General features: G+C 29.2%; 2 protein-coding genes across 9 annotated transcripts; both read left to right on the top strand.

Moving 5' to 3' along the window:
- Positions 1-3,666: 3,666 nt before the first annotated feature.
- On the top strand, positions 3,667-8,462 carry LOC110647867 (uncharacterized). Its single transcript, XM_058132250.1, has 7 exons — positions 3,667-3,878; positions 3,972-4,047; positions 4,250-4,320; positions 4,477-4,622; positions 5,595-5,805; positions 6,888-7,063; positions 8,068-8,462. Exons 1-6 carry the CDS (start codon positions 3,876-3,878, stop codon positions 7,056-7,058), a joined length of 678 nt encoding a protein of 225 aa, XP_057988233.1. The 5' UTR covers positions 3,667-3,875; the 3' UTR covers positions 7,059-7,063; positions 8,068-8,462.
- Positions 8,463-12,495: 4,033 nt separating this feature from the next.
- On the top strand, positions 12,496-21,058 carry LOC110647866 (putative zinc finger protein At1g68190). 8 transcript variants are annotated; one of them, XM_021801888.2, is made up of 6 exons: positions 12,496-12,651; positions 13,406-14,064; positions 14,387-14,737; positions 15,512-15,739; positions 19,995-20,236; positions 20,580-21,058. In XM_021801888.2, the coding sequence occupies exons 2-6, from the start codon at positions 13,543-13,545 to the stop codon at positions 20,596-20,598; spliced, it is 1,362 nt and encodes a 453-aa protein (XP_021657580.2). In that variant the 5' UTR covers positions 12,496-12,651; positions 13,406-13,542; the 3' UTR covers positions 20,599-21,058. The 8 variants fall into 8 exon arrangements, with proteins under 8 accessions (XP_021657580.2, XP_057988232.1, XP_057988230.1 ...); XM_021801889.2 differs by having other exon boundaries at positions 12,498-12,651; positions 13,373-13,998; XM_021801887.2 differs by having other exon boundaries at positions 12,498-12,651; positions 13,373-14,064.
- The last annotated feature ends 1,869 nt before the right edge of the window (positions 21,059-22,927 follow it).

Below are 22,927 nucleotides of genomic sequence, written 5' to 3'. Positions count from 1 at the left end.
TTTGATTTTTAATTATATTAAGAATATAATATTATATTATCTCTTTTATTTTATTCTTTAATATAATATATTATAAACTAAATTTCCTTTTTTTTTCTTTTTTCACTAACTTTTACAATTTTTGAAAGTGTATATATATATATATATATATATTCCTTTCGAATCTTAACCTAGTACTATTTTTTTTTAAAATTAAACCACTATTTTAGATTAAACTAACTTTTCCTATTATCCTTAAATTTCTAATTTACATTAAATTTATTTTCTTCCATAATTAAACTTTTTATTAAGAATATACTATTATCTTATCTCTTTTATTTCATTCTTTTATATAAAATTTTATATTTTCAATAAATTTCACCATTTATCAAAATATTATACTATTAATGATTAATTATATATATATATATATATTGTTAAAAATATTTCCTTTAATTTTTAAGATTATCTATAAACTAGTTAAAAATTATAAAAATTAAATATATATTACACAAAAAAATTCATTTAAAAATATTAACAATAAATCACTCATTTTTCTTCTAATATATGACAATATCACCTTACACTTGTAAAATATGACTCAAAAACTACGTATTATCACATGCATGCATATTTAAACAAATATTTCATCAACTTTCTACAAACATAAATATATGAAACACTTAAACATTTAAATATATTACATATTTATTTTACTTTCTTAAATATATTACATATTTATTTTCTTAAGAAAGTAAAATACGTACCTATAAAAGGATAATATATCTTTAAAAATCACAAAAGACAAGCACAATTTTTTTTCTCACTGGTCCACCACTACAAATCATTTTTTGCTTCTTGGTCCACCGAACACAAATTGGCTCCACCACTTGCTTCAACAAGCAGTTCCACGAGAAGGGAGGCAACGACAGATATGGGAGAAGAAAGGGACGAGACAGAGTGCTGTAAATGAGAGGGACGAATGAGAGGGACGAGAGAGTGTCGTTGGTGGGGTTTAAATTGCACAGTTTGGGCGTTGATGTAGAAAGCATTCAGTGGAGCTCGGGACGCCAGTAAAAGAAGCGTCATCTGTTCATTCTGGCTGACTTGACGGGTTGACTTGACGTGACATGACAGGGCTGCGTCGAGGCTGCATGACCTGGCTGCAGAGAATCTCTACAAACAGTTGCTGCACGCTATCTATGATAGCATCCTGCGCATTTGGACGTTGTTCTTAACAGCGTTCCGACTGCTTTGCCTCCGGACGATATCGTTGATAGCGTACAAACTAAAAACGCTATTTTGACTCGCGTCTGTATTTTTAACTCATCCTGCTCCCGTAATTTTTGCATTTTCAACCCTTTTTTTGTATTTTCCTTCCCATGGCACACTCGTACAATAATTAATCCGTTTATTTTTTTGGACTAAGAGCTAATTGTATGAGTTGGTAGGGCTTTGAGTGGTTTGAGATGATAGAAGGCCAAATTTGTTACCAGGCCTTGAGGCTTGGCTTGTAATAATTCCCTATTTGTGAAGGAAGATATCTCTGCCTTTCGATAAAAAAAATGGCAGCTTCTTCCCCAAACGCATTTATAAATCTTTTTAGACATGGGAGTTCATCCATCCAATAACATAAAACACCAAACATTTTCAAACTGCTCAATTTCACCCCATATTAATTAGGATATTCAATTTAGTATATTTTCAATTTTTTTGTTTAAATTAATTAAAAAGTTTCATAAATTAACTTAAAAGTAAGAAAATTAAGAAATTAATCTTTTTTATTTTTGGGCTAAATTAAGAAATCAAGAAATTTAATTTAAAAATTTTGACTTTTTAATTAGATCTAACTTAGATTGAAACTCCTATATGTTTAGACAAAAAAAAAATCGAAATGTAATAAATTAAACAGTTCCAATAAATACATCAATAAAATTTTTAATCAATTTCAAACATATTAAATAGGAAACTAGCCTAAACATATTTAAAAAAAAAAACTTTTTTTATCTATTTTTTAGAATTTGAAGGGCTAAAAAAATTGATAAAAATACTCTTAATTAAAAAAATGAAGGTCATTATAAATTTTTGACAAACTTATTAAAATGAAAATAAACTTATAAATATATGATATAATGGAAAATTTTTATCTACGTCTAATTGTTTATATAGAAAATAATTATTTAGTTAATTTGTTTTAATAAAACTAAGTGCTTGATTCTCATATTTTGTCAAATATATTAATTAGTTCTTGTGTTTTTATTTTATTTACTCTTTGGTGCATATAATCATCTTAAGTGTTAGTTTGAATTTTATTATACCTGTAATTTAAAATAATATAACTATATAGTTTGTATATTTTCTAATTCTTAAACTTTTAATATCTATAATAATAATCTTTCCAATAGAAAATTTAATTTAAATTAAATAAAAAAAATTAAAGAGTAGGCAAAATAAAATATATAAACTATATAAATTAATTAATACACTTTTTAAAATAAATTAATTAAATAATTAATTTTAATAAAATAAATAAATTAAATAATAATATTTCTTTGTTTATATCCTCAAGTAATAAAAGGCCATCAATATATATTTATACATAGAATCTAACGTACTTTTAGCTGATATAATATTTTTTTAAATTAACTATATATATACACCCAAGTACAGAAAAATCTTACTTTAATATAAATGTATATCCATGAATTTGTCAACCATTTCGGCTACAAAGTAAGCTACACACCTACTAAATATCCTTTCTTTCGGTCGTGTTGGAGAGAGAACTTAATCTTGTTCTTGGGTGGTTTTTGAGACTTAACGTCTCTTTCCTATCCAGCTTTCATCGGCCATTCCTTGCCCTTCCTAGGCAAGGGATGACCCCCCACCCTGCCTGGACGTTGGTCTTTCTTGGATTTGGGTAGCAAACTTGTAGTTATTTGTAAGGGTTTGGTTGATTTGCCTTTTATGTGGTGTTTGCATACAAGGATGGTATACGCCAAAGTTGCTTTGTTTTTTAGCTATACGAGGGGAAAACGTTTTTACGGATGATGGCAACTTAGGGTCACTACCCGGCTTTACCCTCATGGCCGATCCCCAAGGCTGTTATTGCTGTTAAAACTGTACCTCATCATCATCCTCTATGAATTGATTGCCTAACTTGCAATGTTGTTTTGGGTTACATAGTCTTCTTGCTCTCAAGCTTCTTTGTCTTTTATTTTTGGTTGCTCGGCTTTGCCATTTTGTGGGAGATGACGACTGAGCGGCGGCTCTGCTAGGACTCCATCAGGTCTTTTTACCATTTCTTGTCCTTCGGCTAGAAGAGTCTGCCATTATGTTTCTCTTAGTGTCCATTTCCTCCTCTCTGCGGCGCTTACAACATGAAACTTTGTGGGTGTAGTCTTTCGTTTGGGTTACTCGAATATAGTTAAAATTATAGTTAAAAATTTTATAATGTTATAAATTAAAAGAATATTTAAATTTTTAAAATATATTCCTAAAAATATAAATAATTATTTTTTAAACTGAAATTAAATAAAGAAAATAAATTATTTTCTTAAAAATATTTTTTATAAAAATAAATTGAGTATAAATATTAAAATAATTTTTTTAATCAAAATATTAAAACAATTTCTTAAAACAAAATTTTGTCTTGGCCCAACACAATAAAAAAGTGAGGCGCATTGGGAATTTGCAGCCCAGTTGGCAGTTGCAGTGAATCCGCCTAAGCCTAACCAGAAGCTCAAGTGCTTTTACTCATTACAATCGATTTAAATTCCTTCTCCATCATTTCTAGTATTCCAATCAATCACATCAATATTAATCTTTTGGTGCTTGGGCGGGACACTGACGCTGGCGATACTCGACAGAGGAGAGATTTTGGAGTTCGTTACTTGCAAATGGTGAGTCTTCAATTCGAAATTTCAGTATCTTTCAATATATCTACTAGGTTTCCTTCTGTGTTTTTTACTGTTTGTTTTTTGATGAATTTGCAGGATGATTCCATGGAAGATCTCGAACCTTTGTTCGATTACAGGCGCGTCCAGCCCCTTAATATTGTTTGCCTAGACGGTCAGTGCTACATTTCTCTTTATCTTCTATTCTTTATGCGGACGAATGAAATGGCAAGGCAGTTTTTGAGTTTTGAGGAATTTGTTGTTTGGATTCTGAGAAACAAGTGATGAAATTTTTTTCTTTTTGGGGTCTTTTTTTTTTTTTTAATTTTTATGGTTTTTAAAGCGAGTGAGCAAAATTGCTTTGGTTTCGCTGATAGATGATGGGTCTGATGCGTCGCCAGTTCCCTGTCCAAAACGAAGCAAAATTATTCAGAACCCAAAATCTGTTGTAAGATTTCCTTACATCTCATGTCTACACAATTTCCTCTGTTGTTTTTATGCTTATTTAATTTTATTGAAGATATTGAGGAAGTCAAGGATGGCGTTCTTGTCAGTTGAGCTTTGTGCCTTCTTGTTTTATTTATTGAATCTTTTCGTGGATTAGGTTGAAGAAGTTGACGATGATGACTTGGAAGTAGTAAGAGTGAATTGTGAAGATAAGGACGAGGAGGATTGGCTACCTCCTCCGCCCAAAGCTTGCTGTGATTTCCGGAACCAGCTTGTTGAGGATTCCACTATAAAGGAGTTGAGGTTGGTGCATTAGTCTATTCCTGTGATGCGTTTTCTCTATTGTGATGTTTTGAATTGGTTTTAAAGATGTTATTTTGTCGAATAGAATGCTTGTGAATTATTCATTAATGTTAAATTGATCCATGCACTTGAAATTATTTCAGGAGTTCCTAGTCATTAGCATATATCGCTCTGCTAGTCATTCATTATGGATTATAATCTTTGATTTATGATTACCTAAAAAGTGATCCATTCATTGACTAAAAGAATGTACCAGACTGATTGGTGAAAAGATTTCCATTTTATTAGAAGTGCACACTTAGGAAATTCAGTAGTAGTTATCAAAGTGCTAAATCTTGCAGAGCTCATCTTAATTGGTCAGTAGAAGCATGACTTTTTACATGTATTGAATATGCCCGTGTTTTCATGTCATTGTGCCGTATTCTCAAAGAGCATTGGTATATTTATATGTTTTTTTTATAAGTTCACAAGAACATTTTTTGGGCAGAAAAATTGGGCAATTAACCTTTATAATATTGTTAGACAAGACAATGCCAATGCAAATGCATTTCTAGTGAAAATTCTTTTTGTACTATATTGTAAAAGAGAGAACACCAATGTCGCAACTTGGTTATTTTTCATTCTTTTAAGATTTGTCATGGAGAATATTAGTATTGGCTCATTTGTTCTTTAACTCACTGTGCATGCTATAGCTATACTATTGTTTAGTATATAACTTGACCATGTTCTTAGACTCATTGTATAATTAAATAATTCAGTAGATATTAGTTTTCTAGCTACAAATTTAGTCTGTGAAAAAAAAAAAGAGTGAAATTTAAGCTGTTGCTGTAACTCAAAACATCCATGTATTAATTAATCTTTCTTGGGTTTATTACCATTTTTATTGATGCTTTTACATGAAATGGTTCTTCTCTGTTGTTCCCATTATATAAGCACCCATTTTTCTCAATATCATGTGAACAATGAATGTAGGTTAAAGAAGCAGGAGTTAGAGTCACTTGCAAAATCAGGTGTGGATGTGTTGCGAGCAGTGGAAGAGTCCATAAAAAGAGAACTTAGTAGTTCACTGAAGGCTGCTTTGAATGCTGTTGCTGAGCAACCATTAAAGCCTCCATGTGGAAGAGCTAAAATAGTAATTTCTGTTCAAGACAAGGATGGACTTAAACAATTTCGCATGTACAAGGTGTGTGTATATATATATATATAGAAAATCGGGTAGGATCTGTAGGTTTAGACTTTAGATGTTTAGGTTTCTTCTATATGGTTGATTGATTTTAGAATTTCTACTTCTTATGCTGCCATAAAATTATCCATGAAGTTGAAATCCCACAGGCTACAACTAAAATAGAAGGGTCTATGCGATAACATTGGATTATTGTGACTAAGGAACTCAGCACTGAGAATATCATGTATAAGATATTATAAGGAAACATTGGATACAACAATCTATAAGCATTTTTTAAGAAAACAGGGGTTGTTCTATGCAGTGCTTTTATCTTATGTTTGATTTGGATTATGTGAGCTTTTGTCTCTGATCTGTTTTACAAGTTCACAGTGTATGTGTATTTTTGCCTTGTTTTTCTTGGGTTGATGCAATATGTTATCATTGATAACTCCCTCAAAAGGGATGCAGTAACGGCAGGATTTCTGTTCCTTTTTCTCCCTGCTTTTCAAGTATGAAATTGGAAACAGAAAGAAAAATGGAAATTTTTAAAAACAAAATAAGATTTATTTTTTCTTTTAAAATATAACTGGCTAATTATTATTTCTTTGTATATAAAAAGGTATGAATTAAGTTTATTTTAGTACCCACATGCCTATATAACCCTGTTCACCTTTCCTTACAATAACATGCAAGCTCCTTTGTAGCATGAAGCTAGGATGAGACTTCCACCATCTCATAAGGCAATTTTTTTTCTTCTGAAGTTAGACAATCTTATTAAGACATTCATTTTTTTTTTTTTTCCGAAGACATTCAATTTGATGGATGGATATTCACTGAATATTCAAACTTATTAATAATTGGATGTTTTCAAATGGACTTTGTTTTGTGTAAGTTTTTGGCCCCTTTGTGTTACTCACCATTTGCTTGATGATAGTTTTACGATGCTAGTGCCTATAGATCTTAGGGTTCCTCATTTATTCATTATTTAAATAAATGTTCCTTATTATATACTGTTTTTCTTCCTTTCATTATTATGTTTGTCGTAATGTATGTATTCAACGGTTCGAATTCTGTGAATTAGTGTTGTTCTATTTTAATAGGATGACAAGTTTGAGCGGCTCTTCAACATGTATATGGATAAGGCTAAACTTAATAATATTCAAAGCATAGTATTTTCTTTTGATGGGGACAAAGTCAGTCCAACAGCAACCCCGGACAGCCTTGGCATGGAAGATGAAGACATTATTGAAGTGCATGTAAAGAAAAGCTGAATGAGGTATGGTATCACTGAACTTTTGGATTACCACTCTTGCAAAAGATTACTTATGTGAAATTAATCATACGTTTTGACACATATGTTTGTCAACATCAAATTGTTCATGTATCAGTTGTCAGCACACCAATAGACCAATCTTCTCTCCCTCCCTCCTCACCCCCACAACCCCAACCCCCCCACCACCCCCCACCCCCCCTCTCTCTTCCTTCTCTCTTTGGTAAATTGAGGAAAAAAAAAGGTTTGATTTTTGTGACATATGAACATGAGTAAGGGAGTACATATGATATAGGGTTGGTCAAAGTAATGAAACTCTTTAATGCAGTTATATGAACTCATAGAACAATGAGACACTACTTTGGGAAAGTCTTATTTATTTGCCTCTTTTGGCAGGTAATAGGCTTTTCACATTCTAGTTAGAACTCTAGTTATGATGTTTACAATAAATCACAGCGGCCAAAGATATTTTGGAATGCAATATAAAACTGATCATTAGTAATTACATTCTCATGATAAATTGGAGTCGTGCTTTAGCATGTTATGCGTTCATTAAATTCTGATTAGAATGTTGTACTGCTAAGCAAGTACATTTTCATGTTGCTTGCCTAGAGTAATGGGGAAATTATTCAAGATAAAGACCATTGTCAAAATACATATGAGAGGATTTGTTTAGGAGAACTGCTATTCCTGCAGTTGTAAACGGGCCACTAAATTGGGTTACTAGACAGTTGTACATGCCTTATATTGAGAAGGAAATTATGTACCGATTGATTGCAAAAATTCCAAGTAATGCAATTACGTTTTCCCAGTTCTGGAGGTAAAAAGTAGGGTTCTACTTGCATAGATTTACTTTTCACCAACTCTCCTTTCCTTCTTTATCATCATTTGTTTATACGGTGCTTATTACTCTCCATTTATTGTTATTGCCTGTGGATTATAATGCATTGTAATATCAGATTTTTGTTTCTGTTTTGCCTGTGGATTCTTATTACCTTTCTTTATTGCAGGCTGTTCAAATTCGTTCTGCTTCAAGATTTTTTGTTGACTATAGTGCTAAAAGCAACTTGATGTTGCCTTGTGGGAGCTGAACTTGTTTTGATGCTTAATCTGTCCAGTGTTTTTGTCAATAGCAATATTTGGTTTTAGAAAAATTGTGGCCTTAAATTGCAATTTTTTAAAGAAGTTTGAAGAATGCTGTTCTTGTAACAAAGCTTAAGTAGAAATTGTTCAAACAAGGAAAGGCTATTGTCCGTTAGGCTTAGAGAACGTGTACTTTTGCTTCCTTGAACTTTGGTTTGGAAAAGGATCGTAACCGCTTCTTTGGTGGGATTACCTAATTGCTCTTAGGAATGTGGACTCATGCCTTAATTTGAATATTATGCATGGAATTATTTTTATGGAATTTTCTTGTTATTGTTTCTTTCTTTCATTTTTGGTATAGAGCAAATTAAATTTACTCTGAATTTTTAAATTAATAGTTTAATAATAAATATCTATTTTATAAAATAAAAATAAATTATTATTATTTTTATTATAACATATTCCATATCCCTCTGGTTATATTTCATTAATTCAAAATATAATATAAATTTTAAGTAGAAATTATATAATATAAATTATTATTATCATGATTTAAAGGGTTCATTTGGATTGGCAGAGTAATTAATTTAGCTAATTAACTAGAAGCACGTTCCACTAGGTGTGAAATGTGTACCTCATTCTGTTATTTCTATTCAAATGATAAAATAACACATTCAAACACTCTACAAAATATAGACAGATCAAATCCTCAATTAGAATAAATAATTGCAAAAAATGTAGAAAAAAATAAATTCATATTAAAAAGGAAGCAAATAACTCAGATGTAACAATAAAAATATATCTAAATATATACTTCCAAAATTGGTTTAAAAGAATAAATATAAAAATTATTAAAAATTATATAAAAAAGAAAAATAAAGAAAATATAAAGGAAAAAAAGAACGGAAGGTATGGCTGTGCATGATTTTCCGGTGAACCAAACCGAAGAACAGTATCGAATCAGAGTTTTTTTAATACTTTAGTTTTATTCTTTATTTTCACTATGAATCGAATCAGAATCATACTGAAATCAAATTGAGAATCGAATTTATATATATATATTTTCATATTTTTTTAGATATGTTATATATTTTCAATATAATTATATATATTTATATATGTATATATAATTATGAACTAAATACAATTCAATATTATATTTTATTTCTTTATATTTTCTTAATAATTTTAGTTATAAATATATTAAATTACCTTATAATTTTTAATTATATATATATATGTTAATTCTTAATTATATTTATATCTTATAATTAAATATTATATAATTAATTAGTAGTTAAAATGTATATTATATGATATGCTTATACTATTATATCATATTATATAATATATTTAATTTTAAATTATATATTTATCTTATAGTTAATGATTATATAATTTAAAAATAGTTAAAAGATATATTATATGATATATTATGTATTAATAACTCAACTTAAAATTTAAATGTTAATTAAGTATAATTTTTTTAAAAAATAATTATATAAAATTATTTTAAAAACTGATAATCATACTGATTCAGAATTATAATAATGAAAAAATGAATCAGAATCGTATTAAAATTTTAATTTAATTTTAATTCCCACGTAGGTAACCATTGATGAAAACACTTGCCAATAAATATTAATACAAATAAAAAATAATATAAAAGCAAATAAAAAATAAAAGGAGAGTTTTCCAAAGAGACAGTGGACTCCTATCTCCTCTTCTTATTCTTCTATTGCCAATTTGTATGAATGATTGTCGGACAAAGTGCTTGTACTGATGGTACATGCAAAAGTAGTTGAATTTTTAATGTCGCATTTCATTGTGAAACAAATATTACGTTAACGTTTTTACGCGGTAAATAAAAAAAATAATTTATTTATTTAAATTAAAATAAATTTTTTATAATTTAATTAAATTACCCCTTATCTTATATAATTAAGAAAATAGGGAGTTGATAAAGTAATTATAAAAAAATAATAATAATTATGTGTTTTGCAGAAACAAGAATAAAATAAAAAAAATTAATTAATACACTTTAAATTTTTTAAAATGACAAATAATTTTAAATAAAACAACTTAAAAAAATACAAAAAATAACAAAGATAGTATTAGATAAACTTTAATTTTATTTTGAAAATGAGTAGTGAAAATTATGTCTTTAAAAAAATTAAAATATGATTTACAAATAAAATCAATGTGGAGAAAACAACAAAGATGTCATGTATAAGGAAAGAATCAAGAAAGGAAGAAATAAACAATAAGAGAAGTCCAAATAAATTACCTTAAATAAGTTTTTTAAAGTAGGAAATTAAGAGGAGACTCGAATCACTATATATCACGTAAATAATATATTTTTAATTATTAAATTAAAAAAAAACAAAGTTATTGAATGAAGCTACTTCAAAATAAATAATAATTTAATTTTTATTTTTCAATAATAAATAAAAAATTATAATATACAATTTAATTATTATACTATTATTTATTAAAATAATATTTATATTTTATTTAAAATATAAAATAAAATAATTAAAAAAATAAAAATAAAATAACAACACTATTATATATAGTGTCGAGATTTTTTGTTTTAATTTTTAATTATTTTATTATAATAATATTCTATATTTTAATTTTTTTACTTAATTAAAGATTAATTTAATTTTAAATTAAAAAATAATTTATTTTAATAAAAATATTATAATATATAATATTAATTATTATAATATTATTTATTAAAATAATATTTATATTTTATTTAAAGTATAAAAATAAAATAATTAAAAAATTAAATAAAAAGCTAGCGCTACTTAATAAGTGTCCAATTTTTTATTTAATTTTTTTAATTATTTTATTATAATAATATTTTTTATTTTAATTTTTTATTTAATTAAAATTTAATTTAATTTTAAATTAAAAAAATAATTTTTTATAATAAAAATATTATAATATATAATATTAATTATTATAATATTAATTATTAAAATTATATTTATATTTTATTTAAAATATAAAATAAAATATTAAAAAAATTAAAATAAAATTTAAACGCTACTATAAATAACATTTAAATTTTTTTTTATTTTTAAAATTTAAATATTATAATAATATTTAAATCTCAAAATACTATTATAATTAATATTTCACTCTTTTTTTTTTTTTTTTACATCAATATAATTCATCATGTTTTAATAATTAATTTTCACCTTTAATGAAAAAACCCAAGTTAGGTCGGGGTAAAGTAGTATTCGTTAGAAGAAACACAAGAATGCACGTGTGAAATTGAAGGAAAGGTCGGCACCGCGTGGACTGCACCGCCGTCAAAGAACATCCGTGGGCGTCAACCTGTAAACTACTGAGAAGTACGTGGAGGGCAGTGATTGGGTAGATCAGGTAGACTTGCGGATCACATGGTGATTGATCGATGACACCTATCGTAAGTTCTTTAGGCTGCGCTGAGTTTTAGGAGCTGTTTGATTTAATTATTGAATATAATTGATAATTGTTAATTAATAGTTGATGGTTGATAATGGCTGATTTATATTAAATGTTTGATAAAATTATATTTAATTATTGTTATTGATATGTAAAATGATTAATAAATTTATATATTATATAATTTATTTTATTATTAAAATAAATATAAAATTATAAATTTATTATATTATATTATGTATTTTATTATTAAATTAAATATATAATTATTAAATAATATATTGTATCATTTATTATATTATTAAAATAAATATAAAATTATTAATCTATTATATTATATAATTTATTTTATTATTTAAATAAAAAAATAATTAAATAATTTTAAAAATATAAATAAAATAATAAAGTAATTATTATTGTAGATAAAGAAAAAAGTTATAATTAATTTTAAGTTTTTATATATAAATAAATATTTTATATTTTATGTTATTAATAAAAAAAATTTAAAAAAATTTAAATGTGTTAATTAAAATATTAAAATTATAAATAAAAAATATAAAAGTATTAATAATATTAATTTTTAAATTAAATAAAAAAAATTAATATGATCAAAATAAAAAATAAAATCAAATTAGCTATTAGATAATGAGAAAATAAAGTTGATACAAACAACAGTTGATATATGTCAGATATCCATCAGTTATCAATTTTATTTTTTAAAACTTATCAAACACTATAATTTATTTATTTAAATATCTATAAGCTATAACTGCAATAAATCAAACACCTTATTAATCTTTTAGAGTTTCGCGATTCACATGCACATGTATAACGTCCCGATGGGCCCCCGCCCGAAGGAGACCAGGACTTCACTTCCATGTCAGATAAAGTTCACGCTCCGGGCTCACACGTCACCCCAAAAAGGCAAACAGATAGACACTTAATACACACACAGAAGCGCGCACACAAACAAGTAGAGAAAGTGATGAAAAGGGGCTTTATTTTTAGAGTTCCGTAGCTAACCATTTTTTTTTCCGATTCTCTTTCTCTCCAGGACTTCATCATAATCACAGGTACTTTTCTTCGCTTGGGTTCTTAGTTTTGGATTAGATCTCTGAGGTTTCAATTCATTCTTGAAGAAAGTTTGTGAAAAAAAAAAAGCTTAATTTTATGTTCTTCTGTGATTCTTGAGTTGGAAATGAATTTTTGCTTGCTTCAAGCTGTTAGATTTTGCTTGAATTATGAGTTTTTTTTTTAATTCTTTTAAAAGACATAATTTTAGGTTCTTCTGAAAGTATCTGTGAAAACTGTGGTTGGTTCTGGTATTCTTTTTAAGTGTAAATTACATTTTCTAAATTTTGTAGTCTGTGGTGTGTTCTGAAATGCCACTTATGGAAAATGAATATTAGAATAAGTGCTTGAATAAATTAAGAGCAATATATTCCAAATTAGACAATAGGTTGACTATCTTTTGATCTTTCAATTGTGATTATTCTAAAAAGGCTTTTCTTTTTAGTTAAGAATTAGGATCCTCTCCCATTTATTTTTCATGATTTATGGTCTTTTTAGAATGTGATATATGTTGTATAGTTGAATTAATTTTACAAGGAAGTGAAAACATCTTTTAATATAAAAGTCTGTATCATTTTTTCCTGTGAGATGCTTTGAGAAAATTGTCAATTTGAAGTTCTATTGGTTGATTGAAACATCTTATGTTGGGGCAAAGTACAGGCATAGAAAAGCATTCAGCTTTTTCACTTATTATAGATTATTTCTTCTCCATCTTTATTGCAGGAATCTTGTTTCTGATCTTGAAAATTGCTGCAGGAAAATTTGATTAGAAAAGTAATTTTCTAGGATTCTGTTGGTATGATTGGTGGAGTAGTTATTCAAATTTCGGTTCACAAGTGAAACCTTGTAAGGTCCGGGAAGTGTGGGACTATTGATAATCTGGAAATAATAAAATGGAGAAAATTTGTGAATTCTGCACAGCCTTGAGGCCAGTAGTTTACTGTGAGGCTGATGCGGCATATCTTTGCCTTTCCTGTGACGCAAAGGTTCATTCAGCTAATGCACTCTCCAACCGACATCTGCGTACCCTCCTATGTGACTCCTGCAGAAATCGCCCAGCTTATGCTAGGTGTTTGGATCACTGGATTTTTGTGTGTCGTGTCTGTGACTGGAGCATTCATGGAGTCTCTTCCCAGCATCAGAAAAGGAGTGTATGTAGCTACATGGGATGCCCCTCTGCTAAAGATTTTGCGGCATTGTGGGGTTTTGAATTGGATGAGCTGGATAAAAGTGCTATTCGAGATCAGTTAATTTCTGCTCCATCTGATTCTGTGCAACCTAGTGTGGCAGTCTTTAGCATTCCCAGAGAATCTTGCCAGCAAATTGGAAGCTCTTCAAGAACATCTAAGGTGAATTATTCAACTCTGGCCTCTGGCACACAATCTGAAGTGGGATTAAGCAGCAAACAAGCTGAGGTGGGCAGAACTTAAAGATTGTGAAATATCCATGATTCCCAGATATTTTTGTTGATTTAATTGGTGTTATTTATAATTATTCTTACTAACTTTCTTGAAAATAGTAATTTTTCAGACATTCCATCCTCCTTGACCCATATGTGAAGTCAGCTGATAATTGTTGCATTGCAATGGAGAAGCAGGATGTTTTTTCCATGCATTTTGCAATATGCTATTGAGGGGAAAATATTGGTTTTCAAAAAGAAATAAAAAACTGCTTTTATGGTCCTAAATACTTCAAAACCGTTTCTAGGTGCTCTTAGTATTGTGTTTCATCTTGCAGAAATCAGGCAAAGGTCAACAACCGCAAAATAATGGCTTTATTCTGCAACAGATCCTTGATTTGAAAAGGCTTCAGCTGACTGAGATGGATAACAGTTCACTGGTGATTTGTGGTCGAGAAGACGTGGATGTATCTTCTTCAATATTTGAAACCTTGGAGAAGTTGGATGACAGTGTTGATCAACATTCTCAAGATCCTGGTAACAGTAGCTATCCACTTCAGGACCTAAAGGTGGACTCTTTGCCTTTGTCATTTTCTCAACCAGGGCCTTTGCCCTTGCCTTCCACTGTTGCAAATCCTGTACTTGGAGAATCCTTTTGGCAATGCAAAAGCCCAGTACAAAGTAGCCAGGTTTGTCCAAAGCACTGCAATTCATTAACTTGGATTATCAATAATAGTACTTTTAATTTCTGCACGGGCAAAAAATTTCTTACACTCGGTCAAGGAATATAAAATAAATTGAGTCCTGCTATTAGATTGGAATGAGTCAGAAGGGAAAGGAAGAAACCTAAACCAATATGAGAGAAGTGGTATCAAAAGATTCACATTTTTGGATATTAATGTGGAATTGATTTCAAACAAAGCTGAATGTCAAAAAAAGGATTCATATAACCGATCCCAACTAGTTTGAGATTAAGGCTTTTTTGTATTCCCCATCTCAACATACAGCATTCTTAGAAATTTCAAAGTGACAATACATTACTCAGGTGCAAGCACAAATTCATGGAAGATTTTCTTTACCAAACCCTCTGTCTCTGACATTAATTTGCCAGATATTTCCTGCTCAACATTTTGGTGTATCATAACATTTTAACATTTTGGTTCTTACCAACTACTGTGATGTTTTATTGCAATGCTAAGTTAAAGATCCTTATGACAGGACAAGAATTTGGAACTAAAATACACAAATTGGGAGATTTCTTTCCTTCAAAAAGAAAAGTGTCTCATGTCGTGAATGTTTATAACATCGATCAAGTGCAGTTGACTTTAATTTCCAACAAAATGCCCTGTATGCTTGTCTGCTACTAGTCCTGTTGGAAGGACAAGTACTTATACAACTCAAAAGTGTTCCTAAACTTGCTCAGTGAAATTAACCTCTATACTCTTTTTAATGTACTAATGCAGTTGTGGTCTCAAAATATGCAAGACCTTGGGGTCTGTGAAGACATTGTTTCTCATGATGATTTTAACATACCTGATGTTGACATAACATTTCGCAACTTTGAGGAGCTGTTTGGAGCTGAGCAGGATCCAATCAGGGCTCTGCTTGATGATGAAGATAAACCATGCTACACTGTGCAGGAAACGTCCTCCCTTGATACATCACACAACAGAAATGCAAGAACAAAGGAGGTAATTTTCATGCCAACATTCCCTGAATTTCAATTGAGAGAGCTAGAGAGGTACTGAATTATCTTTATGTCCTGCTGTTTCTGAGGCTAACTATATCATTGATAAAACATTGGGAATATAAATAAAGAATTAATAAACAGATTTCCATGGGATTTAAAGCTGTAATATTCCAAATTCGTTCCATTCAAGAATTTGTATTAGACCCTTCTCTTTGTTCCATTCAAGAATTTGTATTATACCCTTCAGGAGATTTAGAATACTAACTTACTGAAGGTTTTCTTATTATTTTTTTTTCTATTTGTTCTTCTGCTCTAATTTTGTGTCATGACAGGACACTTCTTGTGACACCCCTCACTCGTCTATAGTGTAGCCGAGCAAGGCATGTCACATTTGGTGCCGGAGCATCCTATCTTATCTTACTTTATTCCTTTAATAAAGTTGTTCTTGTTATGTTTTAATATTAATTATTTTTTTAAGGAGAAACCAGCGGAGTTTCCCCTATTTTATTATCGTTTGACATGATTCATTATTCACCTGTTTGAAATTCAACAATATTTTAAAAATAAAATCTCATAATCATCTCATATTTCAATATCATCTATGTATTTCAATTCTCATATTCATTTCCATCCACTTTCTTTCATACTTCATTCACATATCAAAATTCTCATATTTCCATTAATTTACATAATTTGCAAACTAATTGAATAAATTTACAATTTACATGATGTACAAATTAATTACATATGAACTAATCAATTTATTAATTTACATCACATAAATATTACTTACAAATTCTTAGTTTACAATTCTTAGTTTACATTACAATATACAAAATATTTATAATATACAAAATACATAAAATGACTTATATGGGCCCTATCTACATGCATTGCTGAGGAGGTGACAACCTTGAACTCTTCTGACACTTCTGCAGATATAGACTCTAAAAATCACAGTCAAATGTCCACTGGGTTTTAGCTTTAATATCTGCGCGAAGGAAACAAATCCATCACGCTAAGTATTTCTGCTTAGTGGTGCAGTCATATAATAAGAAAATAATATATACAAATAAAGAAAGAATCAAGCATTCTAAATATTTAATTATCAATTTGATTTGAAATGATATTTGAGTATTAACTATCTTATATGCTAATTCGTTCCTCTTTGGAAATACTGAGTTTATAGCCTTACAGTAATAATATTCAATATACATTTTATTTTAAGAGTATTATATTTGAGGTCTCTCTACAATTTTGTAAATTGTATTTTTGTTATGTTTCTATTGCTAATCTTTTTCCTCATTTCATTCAATACTTTCTAATATTTTTAATTACTAATGTTCTTATATAATTTCAATAATTTACACTGCCCAGGTAACCTATGACAAGTTGACTAAACTGGATAACGGGTCGTTGGCACTGGACACCGTGGTGCCTCGGGCCGTCATACCATGGGACGCGGAACGTCAACCACGTATGCAGTTAATATGGCTAAAAAGCTATGATAATATATAATCGGGCATAAAAGCCATAAGTACGGGCATAAAGTCATAAGTACAGGCGTAAAGCCATGAGTATGGGCGTAAAGCCTTACGCAGTACTGCTAAAATAATACCTTATTGGCATGCCAATTTATCTAATCTGACACACGTATCTAGGCAATACATGGGCACATAGTATCATTAAGAGTTCATAAGTATTATTATTTCATTATATGTTCCAATTATAATTTATAACATTTTAATTTTTATTACTAGCAGAAGTATAAATTTCCTAAAATACAATTTTACATAAATTATGCATTCATCATAATTTATATATTCATTATATTATCCATATTGATCACAATTCAACACAATTATTCTCATGTACAATTGTATTCAAAGTATTTTCTCTTCTCCTATAATGAGAACTAATGTCTCATTCATACACTCATATATTCATTATACTATTTATATAATTATCATTATCATTCATATTTCAAGTAATCCATGAAGTGATGACCACTTCATGGATTTTAAATTTAGCTTAAATTTTCTTTATATCCTAGAGCCACTCAAATTCAAAAGTTAAAATTCATTAATCACATTATATATTAATGATCATATTAGCTTCTCTAATTTATTTTACTATTTCCTAAATCATTGGGATCACTATTCACAATATTATTTACTCAAAATGTTCACTTTTTTCTATATAATAGGTGTGTTAATTCCAATTGCACTAAGATCCCACATTTTGGGATCTAAATTTGTTGGCATTAATTGCTAATTGTAATTCAAAACCTCCTAAAAACATTTTCAAAATTTTAGTTTTAATGTCTTAGATTTACTGTTCTATTGGTCTATGCTAAAGTGAGAATTTAGCTAAACTTTCTTCATGAAAGTTGTTCCTTTATGTATCTAATTTAATTCTCTCTTTGAATCACTTCATTTGGAGTTTTGTGGCTTAAGTTATGGTCAATTTATTTGAATCACTTCATTTGGAGTTTTGTGGCTCAAGTTATGGTCAATTTACCATAACTGGCCAGATTGATCTTTATCCAGATTTTCTTGGCAAATTTGATTCTATTAGATTTGGTGTTTTGACTTTGGTGGATAATTTCATTAGGTTGTGGTCAAAATTTGGAGTTCTATTCTTCATGAAAGTTGTTCTAAATTGTCTAAACTTTCTATTAATATAAAATTCAAGTCAATTAGATATTTCTAGACTGAGTTATAGCCAAATGAACAAACACTGTTTATTTGGTCATTTTTACCAGGTCCAGAATTTGTTACCCGGATTTGGTCAATTTTTAGGGTATTCTAAATTTGTTTTCTGGACAAAGTTTGTTCATCAAAGTTGTGCCATTATGTGTCTAATTTCATGTCCAATTGGCCTTGCACCAATTGAACCTACATCACTCATGTTACAGCTGCCCAAACTTGCTGGACTCACATCCAGCTCTGCAGGTCCTATGATGCAGCATACCCAATCTCAAATCCAAAATCACAATTCACTTCAATTCCTCATCAAACACAGCCAAATCCATTCATCAACACATAAGCAAAACCCAAATTTGTCACAAACCTTAATGGGTCATAATTTTCATCTCCTACAAACTCATCAAATTTCAACTCTAGTTTATATATATACACATCAATTGACTTTAATATACAAATTTAATTGCATCCTAACCATCAAAACGATGAAAATCCCATACCATCAAGGTTGACCAAATTTTCCATGCCTTCATACATACCTCAATTTCATAAATATTCATGTAAACTCATCATAATTCAACTAAATTTTAACTAAAGAAGAATGAAGGAAACTAATTTATGCACTAACCTCACTTGTGTCCAACTTGCCCTTGCCTAAACTTCAATTTCCTTTCACTTCTTGGCTATCACTATCTTCCTCAAGGTGTGGGATCAATTTTTATTGAAGTGATTTAGGGTTTTTATGGTGAGAAAGGGTGGGAATTCAAGCTTGGAAGCTTGAAAAATGGAAGAAGAACTTTTCCATGGTGATGCGGCTGGTTGAGGAAGACAATTTTCAGAATTGGTTTTCTCATTTTTATCTCTTTTAATAAGGTTGTTAAGCATGTGTCACAATGTGATTGGGTGAAGAGTTTTTAATGGCATCATAGCGATGTCATAAGTATATTTTAATTCATTTTCTTTTATTTTCTTTTCTACTCATTTTCAATTTAATTTTTAGCAATATTTATTCATATTTTATGTCATATAAATTATTTACTTAATTGGACAAGTTAGCCAAAAATTATCTCTGAAGACGAAATGACCAAAATGCCCTCTGTTTGGCTTATTGAGCCAAAATCATCTGTATCGATTGATAAAATTTCAGAAGTATTTTCTTGGCATTCTAATGCCATCGAAATCTCAAAGACTCTTCTCTAGAGTCCCAAAAATTATTTCATGAATTTTCCCCCTAGTTTAGGGCTTCTAGCTGTGAAGACAGCAAGTTTCCGTCAAGGTCACCCATCGCTAGGGCACCGGCTCATTTAACTTTATTGTATTTCATTGCTTAAATTTTTCTAAATTTTTTCTTACCATTCTTTCAATTATTTATGACTACTCACTCTAGTTTACATATAATTCCGGTTATTCTAACTGTCCGGACAGATATTGATCACCGGAACAGTAGAATGCACGAATTAGCTAAAGTGAGGGTGTTACACTTCTATTTCATCTTCTGCTTGCACTAGTCAGCCTGTTCACATCGACAATGACAAGGGTCCTTCTAACCAGGTTTATGACTTACTGGGAAGTCTGTATTCCTCTGGGACAATTCGGCCATCTTATTCAGCAATGTCATTCTCTCTTTCAAGGCTTAGCACTGAAGGCAGTGGCACTGAATATCTTGATAGTGAACTTTCACCGTGTATAACAGGGGCTGAAGTTTCATGTCATTCACCTGACGTTGAGGGTGCACATTCCGACAACAAAGGAAATGCAATGACAACGTACAAAGTGAAGCAAAAGGCTCGAGTGTAAGTATTAGCTTTAACTCTTCTGTGAGGTTTTGAAAATCTGAATCTTGAATTTTATTTTCTGTGGTCTTGGTGAAAATTATTGTTTCTTGGTGTTAAAGAGCCGCTCAACCTAAAGCTGAAGTTTCTAGATGCGAGCTTAACATTACTTCTCAAGCAAAGTCCTTTGGGGATGGATGCATAGACTAGGTTTTGCTGAAACAAATGATGCTGCCCAGGATTTATTAATAGATCTTACTGGAGATCATGATCTGATTCCATATTAAAGAAACCCAAAAGTTCAAACTCAAACTTGTAGAGGAGGGGCCAAAAAATCATTTAAAGTTGTTTTTTCTTGTTACAGGCATCAGGTGTTGCACTAGTGTACAGAAACTAGTTGACCAAGTATTCGGTTATCAAATTTGGGAATACATGCAGAGGAAGCAACACTGACTTATAAGTTTATGTTTCATTTTCAAGTTGGTTATTGAAGAAGGAATTAGAAGAACAGACGTCTAAGTCTTATACCATGAACAGCTTTAGATCAAAAGTGGACCTATCACCTGTGACTCATCAGAAACGCCTTAGCCTCTCATCTGACTGTCGGTACTTCATCAATGGTGTCTGGATAACTAGCTTCAATTACCGAACAAGAAAATAAACTTCCGGCTTTTAGCTATGATGATACTTAGAAACAGCTACATGTTGGAATCAAGATAAGTGGCATGAACAAACTGGAACAAAAATAATAAACCTATATTTACGTTTCCTTTGTAACAGAAAAATACACTGTATTTTTAGTGGAAAGATTGAGAGAATATAGACTCAAACCTAGTTATTCCAGATGAGTGATATACCTTCAGTTACTGGATAAGCCAAGTTAGATGATAATACACTCTTTTAGCAAGGTATTTTATATTTTTCATATTCAATACCCATATGGCATGAAGAAAAAGGCTTTTGATTGGGGAGATTGTGGGATGATTTGGTTCTTAATTATTTGTTTATTCACCAACCATGGCATTATTAGTTTAAAGCATATTAGATTCTGATGGTAGAACAATTGGACAAAAATGAGTTGGTTATAGTTTTGAGAAAGAAGCAAACTTATTTAACAAGAAACATGATGAAGATTGGAACCCCTAACTTCACCATTACAGCTTCTCTTCAATTTCCTTCTAAACGAAGCGATTGTATAATCAAATGCTTCTCCAACCGCAACGTTGTTTCACTTTTTTTTTTTTTTTTTTTAATCAAACAACCAATATAATTCATAAATTACTCAAATCAAAATGCAATATATCACAGAGGATAAAAAGAGCCTTGTTACCTGATAAATTATTAGATATACCTAGTATGTATGCGCTTTCGCTAATAAAGCAATGAGTCTCATCTTTCTATTTTTATTATATAATTATTTTTATGTAAGTATACGATATACTATTTTTTATTACACCAAGTGTACTATATAATTTACCTTGTTACCCATTCAACCTCCATAGACATAAAAATGGCAGTCCAGGCTAAAACATGGACACATTGATTCGCTGAACATTTAATTACATTGCAATCAACCACAAAGCTCTTAAAAAATATATTTTATTTGAATAATCTCACTTCGGAATTATTTAATAGATTCAATCTATCAAATGAGCACTTTTTTGGGTTTATTTTGTATATGATTATTTTGTTCAACAAATTATATGGTGCATTTATCACTCACAGAAGAATTGGTATTCCATAAATTTAAGAATATAAAACTCATGATTCTGTGAATGTACGCTATACATGCATCGGAAATATATAATAATTGATCATGTAAACAAATAAAAAGAAGTTATTGATGCATGACTTCTTATTGGATTAAAAATTAGTAAACTTTATATTTATAAAATTTTAGTTATTTTTTAAAATATAAAAAATAATCTCGCATGCATATTACAAAAAAAAATAGAGCATGTACTGAATAATTTCCACTGTTGCTTGTTGTCATTGCTGCATGAAGTATCAACGACATGAGCAGGCAGGCTCCTCTCCCTCCGCAGACATCAAAGGGCGCGTGAAAACCTAATTCAGCAGTATAATGGGACCCATCAAGTACGGAGTCAAGAAGTTTTAATTGGTGAGATCAAAAATATTATTTTACTCAATTTAAATAAAAAATATTATATAAAATAATCAGTTTTTTAATAAGGAAAAAAATAATAATACAGGTAAATTTTTTTATATATAAAAATTCAAATAAAAATAATTTTATAAAATATTAAATTTTTGTAATAATTTTAAATTTAAAATTATTCTTGATGAATTATTATTTTTTAAAAGTGTTGTATGGTTATTTTATTATCAATACTATAAAAAGTATTTTTTTCAATGTAATAAAAGAATTATTGAATAATAATAAAAATAAATAAAACTAATGGATAAAAAATAAATAAAAAGAATAAAAAAAAGAGAAATATGAGAAAAATGTGATTCTTGATAAAGACGAAAAGTGGTATTAAAGTGATTAATTATTTCTCAAAATATAATATTAAGAAATTTTTTATTTTTTATTTTAATTAACATAAAATTTCATTTTTTTAATTTTTTTTATTTGATAATACTCACCTTTTATATTATTCAAAAAAATTATATGGATTATTATATTTTATTATTAATTTTGAATGGGGTAATTAATATGTATATTCACAAGTCTGTGGGGTCAATTGA

This window comes from Hevea brasiliensis, chromosome 13, assembly GCF_030052815.1.
Source record: "Hevea brasiliensis isolate MT/VB/25A 57/8 chromosome 13, ASM3005281v1, whole genome shotgun sequence".
Taxonomy (NCBI): domain Eukaryota; kingdom Viridiplantae; phylum Streptophyta; class Magnoliopsida; order Malpighiales; family Euphorbiaceae; genus Hevea; species Hevea brasiliensis.
The sequence above is the reverse complement of the archived record's forward strand: the minus strand, read 5'-3'. Positions and strand labels throughout refer to the sequence as shown.

What these genes read in the sequence shown, in the direction of transcription:
- LOC110647867 (XM_058132250.1), top strand. An exon ending in TTCAGAACCCAAAATCTGTT is followed by an intron (nt 4,321 to 4,476) that starts GTAAGATTTCCT and finishes TTCGTGGATTAG; the next exon opens with GTTGAAGAAGTTGACGATGA. An exon ending in AACAATTTCGCATGTACAAG is followed by an intron (nt 5,806 to 6,887) that starts GTGTGTGTATAT and finishes CTATTTTAATAG; the next exon opens with GATGACAAGTTTGAGCGGCT.
- LOC110647866 (XM_021801888.2), top strand. Translation starts at nt 13,543, where the DNA reads ATGGAGAAAATTTGTGAATTCTGCACAGCCTTGAGGCCAGTAGTTTAC. An exon ending in GCCCAGTACAAAGTAGCCAG is followed by an intron (nt 14,738 to 15,511) that starts GTTTGTCCAAAG and finishes GTACTAATGCAG; the next exon opens with TTGTGGTCTCAAAATATGCA. An exon ending in GAAATGCAAGAACAAAGGAG is followed by an intron (nt 15,740 to 19,994) that starts GTAATTTTCATG and finishes CCTTCTAACCAG; the next exon opens with GTTTATGACTTACTGGGAAG.